General features: G+C 39.4%; 1 protein-coding gene across 6 annotated transcripts in view; it reads left to right on the top strand.

The window, feature by feature from the left end:
* PDE1A (phosphodiesterase 1A) overlaps nucleotides 1–7,257 on the top strand; it is a 179,370-nt gene extending 172,113 nt beyond the window's left edge. For all 6 annotated transcript variants that reach the window (XM_048309070.1, XM_048309071.1, XM_048309069.1 and 3 more), the window contains 2 exons: nucleotides 3,666–3,785; nucleotides 4,114–7,257. In XM_048309070.1, coding sequence (XP_048165027.1) covers nucleotides 3,666–3,742 — 77 coding nt within the window. In that variant the 3' untranslated portion in view covers nucleotides 3,743–3,785; nucleotides 4,114–7,257. The remainder of the gene's footprint in view (nucleotides 1–3,665; nucleotides 3,786–4,113) is intronic.
* The last annotated feature ends 5,817 nt before the right edge of the window (nucleotides 7,258–13,074 follow it).

The following is a 13,074-nucleotide window of genomic DNA, read 5'->3' on the forward strand; positions in this document are numbered from 1 at the left end:
TACAACTCAGCAGGCAGTTAGTTCATTCTGTTGCTTTGTCAGTCTTTACATTCCACCTTTCCAATGAGAACAGAGATTTCTTATCTTAGAAAATGCTAATCTCATTTGTTTTCTGAGGCAGGAAATTTTCTAGAGAATGCATTGTACTTTAAAACTTCAAACTGCAAAATTTATGAAATGGGTAAGAAGCTATTAAATTTTTAACAGTGTATTTGCACCTCTGTTGATATCCAGGGGATCCAGACAGGACTCTTTTAACCAAATTCAGACATTTTCAATGGAATGCTGCTTCAAGGAAGCAGAAGGTAGCAAGCACATGACCTTACATTTTTCCCCTGTTCCACATCTTAAACTTGAGTACTCTAAGAGGCACCATACCTCTATCAGGACATTATCTCTACTTCTGTAGTTTCTGTACTGAGGATGGGGGGTAAAAGGCTAAGGTGATGTCCAGAGTGCTTGCTGGCTCCTGGGGTGGAGAAGTGAGCACCTGCAGGTGCTAGGGCTAGGAGGGTAAGATAGAAAGGAAGAAGAAAAGCAACATGGTTATTCAGGTTGGAATTTCATGTTAGCTGTCATTGTTCTGTGTTTTATGAAAAGCAGAAAATCCAGTTAAGTTTTCTGTGAGTGATGCAGTTATAACAGTTGTGAACACAGGAAGATGATGTGTGTGCATTCCTGGGAACTGTCAATGAATGTTTGGATGTGCTATGATGAGGGGGTTCCCCATTTAAAAAAAATTTTAAAGGGGCCATTTTCCACTCATTGTATCGCATCTCTTTCTAGGTGTAGTTCTTGAAGACCATCACATTTTAGTGACAGGAATAGCTCTGCCCTGGGTTGTGGTTGGTGCAAAGGGAGGACTGGAGGGTCCCTGTCACAACCACTGCAGTTGAGACTGAATGTTGTTTTTCCACACAATACCTTTTTTTCCTTTCCATCATCTCACTTTCATTTAATTGAATGGTACAAGATTAAATGAAACTATTATAAGGTGATTTTTTTCAAGTGATGATTTTCCTTTTCTCCTGAGTGATTTATTAATTAGAACATTAATTTAAAAAACTGCTTATGTTTAATTAAACAAATCCACATTTAAATGATTTATAAATGTTAATTGGCAAACTTAACTTCTCACTCGTAATGATAGCCACATTAATCCTAAATATCAAAATGCAAGGGAGATAATAAATCCGTGATAAAACAGATTGCCAGTAGCTTCACTCTATATGACAGGAGAGGACTGCCCAGTCCCATCGCGTGTGCAGCACATTCAACGTCACCGGCAGTCAGTAAGTGAGAGCCTCTGGAGGATAACCAGGTTAAGCAGCAGTGGGCAAATCCACAACAACAACATGCCAGCTTGATTTATGGTGGTGCAGGTGGCATCAGGGGATCATCTGTGCCATGCAAATGCTTGGTGACCGCCCAGTGCTGCGGTGGCCCCGTGGAGCTCAGCGAGTGTGGAGCCCTCTGCACCCGAGCAGAGCGGGAGCAGATTGCTGTTCTGCTGCTTCCTTAATGCTCCCTGGGTAAACCAGGATTCAGGGACTTAGGGAAGGCATCCATGTTCATGCATGGAATAAGGATGGAGAGAAAGAATAAAAAAGGAAATAATGTGTTCATAAAAAAGGTAAGGTTTATAAGATAACAGCCATTCGCAACCACATTTTTTATCACATAAAAAATCTGATGCGCAGAGAAGAAGAAAGCTATATATGTCTTAGAAGTTAGTGTTTAGTGTTTTGAAATTTATACCACAATGTAAGAAAGAAATTAAGCTGTTAGAGACCGCCCAGAGGAGGGCACAGGATGGTGAAGGGTTTGGAGCGGAAGGTGCATGAGGAGCAGCTGAGGTCACTTGGTCTGTTCAGCCTGGAGAAGAGGAGACTGAGGGGAGACCTCACTGCAGTCACAACTTCCTCGTGAGGGGAAGAGGAGGGGCAAGCACTGATCTCTTCTCTATGGTGACCAGTGGTAGGATCCGAGGGCTGAAGTTGTGCTGGGGACGTTTAGGTTGGATATTAGCAAAAGGATCTTCTCCCAGAGGATGGTTGGGTGCCAGAACAGGCTGCCCAAGGCAGTCGTCAGAGCACCAAGCCTGACAGAGTTCAAGAAGCATTTGGATGAGGCTTTCAGGTACATGATGTGATTCTTGGGGATGATGCTGGGCAGGGCCGGGAGCTGGACTCGTTGATCCTTTCAACTCAGCATATTCCATAACTCTGTGAATTGTTTTGTTTTAAGCAAACCACAAACTCAAATGTCAAGTATAAAATTTAATTTAAATATTTAATTTAAATATTTAGATAAATAGCTTTTACTTTCATACACCTTCCCACCCCCTTTTTTGTTTTTTTGGATAATAATGCTAATAAAGTTTTGCTAAACCCCTCCAAAAAGAGCCACAGGCTGAAAGATCTGTAGACATCCTTGTTCTAATTAATGTTATTCCGATTTTGAGACTTTAAAAGCCTTTAAAGTATTGGTTGACTGTATTCCACCTACATTAAATTTATGCAAAATAAGGGATCATGTAGGATGCTGCTTGGGGAATATGACCGATCTGCTTGTGGCTGCATTACAGAGTGGGCAGCACACACTGCCACAATTTAAGGTAGTGAAGCAGGAAGAAGGGTGAAATCAGTAGCAGTTCTTACTTGTTTACAACGAAGCCATGGTAGATTCATAGGTATTAATTTTCTTCTTTTCTCATGTTTGTTCTCTTGAGTTTTCTTTCCTCTCTTCCTATTCTCTTTTCTAAACTGTCCATCATCCATTCAACTTGCCATCATCTTCCAATTTTCCTTTCAGATCACGCATCATCTGCTTTCTCTTTCAGCTACTTCTACCTTTGTTTTTTGGCTTTCGAAAAGATTCCCCTCTCTATTTTTATAACTTTTATGCTTCTCCCAGGTAATCTTTCCCACTTTTGAGACTACTATGCTTTTCCTTTTTGACATTTTCTGTTCAGCGTTCTTACTGGTGGATCAACTGGATAAAACTGAGAAGTTACTATATGTAGTTAGTAAATAACACCATGACTTTGCTACATTCTACCCTGCCTACCATCTCAGTGTAAAATTTCCTCAGCTGTACTCATTCAAAGCAACTGAAGGAATGGTTTAAGCAACAGCTTGATTCTATGATTGTCGATTTGAGATTCATGTTGTATCACTTAGTTTGAAAGCTGCTTGTGTTACTCCATGTCATTGCTCCTATCTGATTGAATTAATTGAATTCTTAGAACCTGACACTGGCATCTTTCATTATCTGGGAGAAACTTACTCTGATTTGAAAGCCTACAGAAAAGGGGATTTAAACAGCACTTTTCCACAGAGGGTGAATTTTGACTTTCACTAAACTGGAAGAAAAAAATGAACCAAAACCAAACCCCCTTGTAAAAGTTTTCATAGTTTTGTTTCATGCTGTGATCTATTGCTTTCATCCTATCTTTTGCCCTGTGGATAAACCATAATGATTATTTAATTTGAACTGATGCTTATTCTGGTGAGAAAGCAATTAAAGAAAGCAGTGACTGAAACCTCATTTTAACCTTAAAACATCTTGAGGAACTAGATTCTGTCTGTCTATGGCTGTGCAGATTCTCTTGATTTGGTTAACTTCCTCATTCAGGTTCCCAACCACATTTTTTTATCTTCCAGGTGAGCCTAAATACTGTAAGACATCAGAAGATATTGTAAAAGCCACGGAGCAGACAGAAGCACTGGTACAGAACTAGATATGCTATTTTTTAAAAGCTTCTGACATTTCAGGCAGGACAGGTAATTTGGTAATTTCTTTCTTCCAATGGGGAGTGTTTTATACCATAAAGGCTGACTTAGTGCTATTCTTAACCTCTTTGTTCCATCCCAGTTGTGCTTATATTAGAAAATTTTGCAATGGGGACACGGTATACCCCACTTTCAATGTCATCTTTAAAAAATTCAATATAAAGAAGGGAAACACAGTACTTTTTAATATCTGAATCCTTAGTGTCAGACTAAATTATCATGCTATAAATCATCCTCAATTCAGGTATATGAAATATTGGAAGTAGTAGTAGTATCAGAAATCTTTTGTTTATGAATTTTCATTTGACCTCTATTGCAGGAGAGAAGAACTCTAGCTGTTCCTACCTCGTGATCTCAGAGGCTGTTATCTGTCAACTTGTTCTTGGATCATCCTATTTCTGTGGAGAGTGATTGAACAAAATGTTCAAAAATGTAAAATGTAAAAACCCTGAGCTGGTAACTCAAGGCACTTAAAAACTCGCAAGATTTCAGTTGGTTTTGTGTTGCTATTTCCTCTTCTATTCTGCTTTTCCTAAACTAGCCAAAATAATTTCTTCAGCCAAAGTTGGACCTTGCTTTGTTGCATCACTGGTACCAGACATTTCCAGTTAATCACGAGATGTGTGCAAACATGATGTTTGTCATCTGCCTGGGATTGCTGTTACATGTCACTGCTGCTGGCATCCAATGAAAATGGAAAATCAAAATGAAATGTGTTCCTAGATACTTGTTCATGCAATCATGCTGCATGCACCATAAAAGTCCTACTTGTTAGCTTCCTTAAAATATCTGGAAATAAATGTTTGTAGACTGTACAGGGAAGTTGTAGAGTTACACTGACCAGCCTGCACGAATGAAGATTCTTCCCCACTGCAGTGGCTGCCATATGGACAGAACTGGTGTTGAACAAATCAGTATTTGAAATATCTCTTTAAAATTAATTGAACAGCATCTGGTGTTAAAGATTAAAACATTCTGAATCCTGTAATATTTTGAAAAACATCAGCACTGGTGTCAGCCCTACCATGAAACTGGTGCTTATCATTTTGTAGGATGGAAGAGACAGCAACAGAAATACATGAAAAGTGTTTCACTTCAGCAAAATGCTGTGTTGCCTCTCAGACAGGATTGGAAGGTGACACTGAGGCCTTATGTCATGGTTTATCTCAAATGCAAAGGTGACAACATGCATCCTGCAAAATCTTTGCTAGAGTTTGTTTCTTTTTGAGGGGCAGCAAAAACAGAGCACACAGGCAGTTACCTCTGCAAGAAGCCTCAGAATGAGCCCTCCAGCCCAAACTGTGCCCGTAAAGAAACTCCATTTTCATCTCTTCTTCCCTCGAGCTGCACATGACCCCTCCTGACTTGTCTGGGTGTCCTACATGGCTGCAGCCAACCTCATTTCCCTCTGCTGGAACCTGCCAGGAAACTTCCAGGCTCCCCTTCAGGTTGTAGGCACTCAGGTGGCTGGGGTCACTGCACTCCCAGTTCCCCAGTTCTCCTGTTTGGACCCTGTGGTTATTACCTCACTGAACAAAAAGTCTTTCTAATCAGCCATGGTCTGCTCTGAAGGGGACTCATGGAGGCAGTGGCACTCCCCTCTGTGCCAAGCGTGGTTGAGACCTGTGTGCTGTTCATCTGCTGCTTCAGGGATCCAGCCAGTGCTCAGCAGGCATCAGGCTCCACCTCAATAAGGGCACGCTTTGTCCAATTGAAGAAGGAATCATAAAACATAAAACCTTCACTGAGGGACCCTTACATGTCCATACCTGTTGACTGTCTCTTTTCTGACAGCAGAGCAGTCAAAATTGAGCTGGGAACAGTGTAAGCTCTGAGCCCTGGGACAAGGGCATGCCAAAAGGTGGAATTCCTGTCTTTGAATATGTAAGCCATATATGTGCTATGCATAAGGAATGTGCATAGTTTTAACTTAAGAAATGTTTGTGCATATAGGATGTAAAAAATACATTTAAGTTGTTTTGTGTATCTGGTCCAAGGCTTGTATTTAGCATGGACAAACTTCTGTACAGTGCCGTTAACGAATGAAATGTTAACAGATGAAATTGTATCATAGATGTTATAATGCAATCAATATTTTTTGCTAAGAGCTAAGAATTTATATATTCTCTGCTAGTGTTTGAGCAAATCATTAGTCGCCTGGACCACTCTGTGCACCTTTGCATCCTTTTTGGGAATGCTGGACTCTTTTTTTTCCTTTTTAATAAAATGTAAACCATCTTATGGCTTCTTATTGTCCTTATGACAAGAGAAGAAATTTAATGGTCATATCAGACTTTTTTTAAATTGTAAATTGCCACATGCTGTGGCAGTGGAAAATCTTTTTGATTAAGATCTGAGAAGTCAGAACCTTAGGTAAGTTGATCATCTATAGTTCCCACCAAATTTGAAAAGAACAAAAGACCACTACTATCTTTAAAAACTAGGCCAGTTATATATTTTTTACTGACTGTTTTTCAACATGGTAATTTATGACTCAATGAGACTGAAAGTCTGAAGCAATCAGAATTTAATCTTTATATTGTATTTTCAATTTCAGACTTTTACCATAGCTGAAGTTTTTTTCTGTGTCTCTATCCTGTTGAGATTTGTTACTCTGCAAAATTTTTCGCTTGGAAATACAAGCAGAAAATATAACAGATTCTGCAGAGAACTTGAAGCATCCTGTGGGGGGCTCAGTGTCCTGTTGATACAGTGAGCACCAAGATCTCCCACTAGAGAAGCTAGAAGGAGCTCCTGGTCTCACAGGAGGCACTCATTGCCTGCAGATCTTATTCATTAGTATAGAAGAGTGATTTTTCTATAAATAATCCTATTTGCTCATTTATATTCAGTTTTTATCACTGTGGTAGATGTTACTGAAATACAAGAAGAGTCCTTAGTTTTTTGTTAATGCCAGCTGATTCTTTCTTCCTTCCTTTATCCTTAGCAAGATTTTGCCTGGACATGACCCAAAGTTTGGTGTGTTGTTTGGATGAGGAGAAATTTTCTTTGATGGAGAACACTGATAGTGGCAACATGTATTAGATAAGGCTTTGAGCTGGGTGAAATTTGGGTTCATATGGCAGAAAGGCTTCTTGAGAACTTCTTGAACAGTAGTTTATCTCTGAAACCTGTAAAGCTGCGCTGCCAAAACACTGCATGGGGCCCTGAGAAATGGTGTTTGCATCTGCATCTCTCCCACAGCATTCTGGGCATGTACCCTGCATCGAGCACACTGAGGAGCTGTAGCTATAAATGAGCCCTCAAGAGTTTTATTTTGTACTTTTATCTTGAGATATATGACAGATATATTATGTAATATTGTTATGGGTTATGATCTAGCCAGTATTTTTTTAATTTAATTTTCAAGAAGGCAATCTACGACTGTGTGTTTTTATTCTGCTGTATTTGTCCATATTTCCTATGATGATATTCCCAAATAAATTTGATTTGAGGGCAAGGATTGTGAAGCTCCTGAGTGTTAGTTACAAATTTGATTTCCTGGAGCATTTTTGCTCAATTGTGTATGATTGTCTTTGAGAAGTGACAGTGCATATATGGTTGTTTCCAACCCTTCCACCTGTTTGGGATGCCACATTTTTCACTACTGTCCCAGTTTGCCATACAAACTCACATCCTCATAGCACACTTGAAAACAATTTCTTTAAGTGAGTCTTGCCTTCTTAGCCTTTATGGCTAAAATAGCCCTCAGATGAAGGAAAACATAACCAATAAAACATTTTTTACACAAAAAATTTTCTTACTGTGGTTGAAATTGAAGGAGCCATGGGGACTGTACTTGTTAGCAACAATTCTTCAGGAAGGGTACGACTTTGAGAGATGCCTCCATGGCATGGTGTAAATTTTATAATCCAAGTTCAGTGTAAATGGAATTAAACAGGGCCCCTTTCTACTTGGATTGAAAATGAATGGAAAGACTCCCATAGATTCAAACATGTATCAAATCCAAACTAGGTACATGATGAAAATAAATCAAGACAACTACTTTATACCACATTCTTTGCAGTTCCTCTTTTCCAGGTGCTATATGAGCTACATGCACAAAGGATCTTCTTCTTGTAGAGATGCCAGAAGTCAAACAAGCCACTACTGTAATGAAAATAATTTCAAATTAACGAATCAAGCTCACTAGTGGTAAGTGTCTAAAATGTGTCTTTTTCACAGACTATACAGCTATTGTATGAGAAAGAGGAACATGTAAGTATGACTAGCATTCCTCAGCAGCAGCTTAGAGATTTCTGTGTACAGCAGTTTAGCAGACAAAGGTTTGTCTGAGAGGGGAGTGCAACCCTTTTCAAAAATCGCATCCTTGAAAAACAGTATGGAAAAATGAGTGGAAATTATTTTATTGCTATGAGTAGAAGCAACTGTCCTCTGTCAAACACTATGCAAACATTTAGGCTACTTCCCTGGAATAATTTTACTTTCCTGGTCATTTAAGTATTTAATGGGTTTCCAGAGACTCCTTTTCCATGTCCCAGGGCAAACATTCAGAAGTTTTATCAAACTGTGAATGTCTAAGTTTTCCCCTGGGAACAAAGAAGCAAGTCATAACCACAGAGTTATAAATGGAAAACATCTCATAAAAAAAGGGACTTTAACTGTTTTGGGCTGAACTTTCCTGCCAAATACTTTCTTTGTGCTTAGGCAAGTCCTTAGCTTATGACCTTTGTGTGGAGAATTGTTGGGGAACTTTACATTAGCTGAGTTGGGACAGATAATAGCTTAACAAAATAAGCTATTCTGACAGATTACATAGGATATGAACTTTAGAGCTGTTGAGTTTTATGCATTTGCAACATCCTGTATAGGTCATTATTACAAACCTGAAGTAACATAAAGTAGCTAAATAAGGTGGTCAAAATCAAAATGGTACAATCTTGGCTACAAGATGGAATAGTTAAGCAGAATAGAAGTTTCTTCACTTTTATTTGGACTGTAGTTATAAAGCCATCTCATCACCACATAGGACCTAATACTGATGCACCTACAAGCAACACTCCTGAACCTGCAAAAAGGACTGTGGGACTTGTATCATAACACCATGAATAAACGTCAAGTTACATGAAAGTATCGGCTAATTGTATAAAGCCTGATATGATTATCTGAATAAAAATTCAATGAGCCAAAGGGCCAAATTCACCTATGATGCATTTCCGTGAAAGCCAAGAGAGATGATGTCATTACACCAGAAATTAATTTGTTAATTGGATAGTAATTGGTTCTCTCTTGCTTTCTCTGTATTCAGCTGGCTTACAGATTTTTTTTTTCCCTGCAGTGCAGGGTACTCTGAGGGTCTAACGGCTCTGTACAAAGCACGTGTTTAACTTCAGGCCATCTTGAATTCTTTTATTGAAATTGTGCTTCCTTTTCTCTGAGGCTGCTCAACTTTGAGAGAGAACTGTATTCTACTTACCAGTCAGAAATGAACATTCACCTTTATTGTTTGGGGTTCATCAGTAGTTCACAACTGGAATTAATGGCAGCATATTTGTGTCAAACTTTTTAATATAATGCATAATGCATCTTTATTTTAGAGTTCCCACCTAGGGAAGACCCCTATTCTGCTAGGCACAAGGTGGTTTGGGGTAGGGCAGAACTGTGACTGCAGCCAGAGTAGTTCTGGAGGACATGTGTGTGGTTTCAAGTAAATAGTAGATACAGAAGTATGACTACAGAGTTGATATTCCCAGTAAATTAGAGAATAAAAATGTCATGAGCAATTTAAATATTATTTATAGTTGACCTTCATGTCTGTTTTTAATATTCAATCTGCTGAGTGTTTAAAAAAGCAATTAAAAGTCCCATATAATGTTAAAACCCTTGATAAATGTAATAAACAAATGACATATTCAAAAGACAGAATCTATGTCCCATTAGGAGAGAAAAAGAAAGATGAGAGCAACATATGGCAGTATAATTAGAATGATTAGGGAAGCACATCAACAGAATTTATGCTGCAGGGAAAATGTAATAAGAAACCAACACACTTTCCTCACTGCCTTGAAAACTGCAAATATCGCTCTCTGAAAAGGAGAAGATGCAGAAAGGGTCCCTGGCATTTAAAGCTGTAACTTGTGTTCTTCCGTCATTATTAAAGATGCACACAGCCATCTGCAAACCATTTATTTTTTGCAGAGTTCACATTGTCCCATTGCTTTGATTAATAAGGAGCAATATTACACCTCAGCTGCTTTTCAGAAAGATGCTATTTTGGAAACCTAATTAATACTCATTCCACAGTTAGCTTGAGGTGTTCGTTAGTGCCAGATACTGAGTTCTTATTTGTTTCTCATTATGTGGAGAGTATTGCTTCTCAATGCCAGCGTTTTTGCTTTGCATTTTGGAATAACCTTTCGACACTCCTGCTTTCCACAGCCCTCCCTTCAGAAGAGCTAATAACACCTGTCATCATTATTTTCACATGCCTGTTAATATCTGTTGAAGACATTGTGGGCTATTTACATAGATAGACTATCCTGATGCACAGCAAATATTCCTGCCATTTTCTGAACAGTTGGGCTGAAGAGAAAAGCAAAATTTAGAAACTTGGCAATGCAATTAAAATCTCAGTTTACCACTAAGGGTCAGTATATACTAGCCAGAAGAATCATTGCAAACTTGAAAGTGTGTTTGGCCTAGGAGAAATAAAAAATAATTTTTCTGCCCTAAAACCCCCAGATTATTTAATAAACAAACCAGAAAATTGATAGCAGAATGTAGACACTGAACTTATATAAACTCCATCAGCCCACTCTGGTGAATCAAACTGCAGATTAGTAGCATCTTACCAAGCAGCCTGAGGTTCAATAGAGGGTGCACAAACATCTTGCTTGAGATTTGCTCAAAGTGCTTCTATCCTCACTGGAGGATAAAGGAGGGAATACGGCAAACAGACGGCATTTAGCATCCACTCCGTTGCCAAGTATAATGCTGTGCATGAAAAGGTTAAATGTAATTGCACATGTCAGGAATCAACAGAACAACTGAGGCTCTTTCTGGAGCTCACTCTTGAGCTGAGCTGCTATAGAAAAAAATAATAAAAAGAGTAAAAAAGAACATCTGTGGGCCTGGGCACTAACATGGATGCAATAGGAGAGGAAGAAAGGGGAGTTTGAGGCACAGCATGTTTTAAATATGCCCTTACATTGTCCCCCCAGGGTTAGTGGACAGACAATGCCTTATTTACTGTAGGAATAAGGTCCCCCATGAAAAAAACTTATCTCAAGAGAAAAGAAATGAGGAGGAGAGCCCTGCACTTGAGCAGGACATTTTGTTGCACAGTACCAGCTTTACAAAAGCTGACCTGCAGCCTGCAGGGACCCTCCCCAGCCTCCACAGCCTACCCAGGCCAGCTCTGGAGAGAGCCACCCAGTGCTTCACCTTCTGGAGTAAAAGAAATGGGTCTGTTTTAAAGAGTGAAAACGACCACCAGCCTGGCCCTTGATGTTAGAGGAAGTGCAGATGAGCTGGAAGTCCCTTCCTCACTGACTGCCTGGACCCTGGACACCGTGGGAGGCCCTGGCCCAAGCACAGGCAACAGAACCTCTGCTGCAGCCCCGCCTCAAAGTCAGTGTTGGATGTAACACTTTTGGTTAAGTAACACCAACAGTGCAAGAACTAGTGGTGATTTTTAAGTTTACATTACTGGGGAGAAATAGTGATACTATGAGAAGATGGTAAGTCCTCGAAGATTTCAAAAGAATTTATAGCAATCTTAAAAAAAAAAAATAGGCAACAAGTCCAGTAATTAAATTGATATCAGGGTAATAGAAGCTTTCCTGTACACTACACATCGTATTTCCCCAAAGGAAAGTATATTGTCAGCCAAAACCTATAGTCTTTCTCAAGCAAAATTCCTCTGACTTCAGTGGAAAGTATGCTTTAGAAAGCATACTTTAAAATGCTTTAGAAAGGAGTTTTAAATCTTGACTCTTAATATCTACTTCAGTATTACCTGATTTGGCACATGAAGAATAAACAAAATATACCATTCTGAAAGTCAAATACAGTTCCAACTGCATCTGGGTGGGGTTTTTTCCCTATTATTTATAAAGTATAATTATACCCAGGTCCAACAGTCAACCTGAAACAGCGTGTTCAGTGGTGAATTCTCCAAGCTCCTATCAGGTGTTTTGTGTATTGCCTTTGAAAAGCAGAGATTCCAAAGTGTTCAATACCTTGTCCTGGTATCAAGTGTTATAAATCATGTTTTCATTTGCTCACAGGTCCTAGACAGTTTTCCTCTGCAGCCTGTGGGTACTAATAACCAGCAAAAAGCCATTAATATCCGAAGTGCTTTATTAGCTAGCAACACAGAGAGGTGGTGTGAGGTTAAACACCAATGACTGATTCACAGCTTGGGAGTACTGTGGCAAAAGCAATTTTGTGAAGAGCCTGGTGCTGTGCGAAAACAAAGCCATGGCAAAGCTGGGACCAGAGCCCAGCTCTTCTTGCTGCTGTTCCAGACCTAACTTGGGGCCATTGAAACAGTTTCTGATGGGTCATTTCCTTCTTTTTGTTGTTTGTGAGATAAAAAGCTCTCAGTCCTGTAAGTCCTGTAGTGGCTTCTGTATAATTGCAGAGTCCTTCTTTAGTCCTTCTTACACACCCTTGCTGAGCTGGAGTCATGGATCCTGTCTGCAGTGTTTGTACAGAAAATGGAACCAAAGAGGACAGAGATACAGATGGAGGGGGAAAATGGCTCTCAAATATAAAGAAACATTTGTTGACAGATCCTGTTCTCAGCAGGTCTTCATGGAAGACCTCAGATTGAGAGTGAAATCACCATGCAAGACATAGACAAAAGGCTCTGTGTTTTCCTATATTTCATCTCTTTTTTTTAATTTTCTTTTTTTTTTCTTTTTTTGCTAGCTCAACCCTTTAAAAGAGACTTACAGCAACGGAAAGTTAAACTGAGGGTAAAACTTTGTGTCAAAGACAAACAGTTAATACGAAATGACAGTGAATTCCTTTAAAAATTTGCCATTGGTAAAAAATCAAAATAATCTGTTAAGTGTGACTTTGAAGAAACATCGTTTTCCTTCTCCACCTTATTCCATTTATGCCATGGAGTTTGCATGGTCTAACAAATGAAAAGGTTGGTATGGGCCATGCTGACTTCAGCCAAGACCCTGGGACTCAGACACAAGCTGAATTTGTGCAGCTTGCTGTGCTGTCACTTACTGGCTCAAACTGAGCCGAGCACAGAGCAGGAAGGCTGTGACCTGTGCTTGCTGCAGGTGACAAAAGGGGATGT

The sequence above is a fragment of the Corvus hawaiiensis genome, chromosome 7, assembly GCF_020740725.1.
Source record: "Corvus hawaiiensis isolate bCorHaw1 chromosome 7, bCorHaw1.pri.cur, whole genome shotgun sequence".
Taxonomy (NCBI): Eukaryota; Metazoa; Chordata; class Aves; order Passeriformes; family Corvidae; genus Corvus; species Corvus hawaiiensis.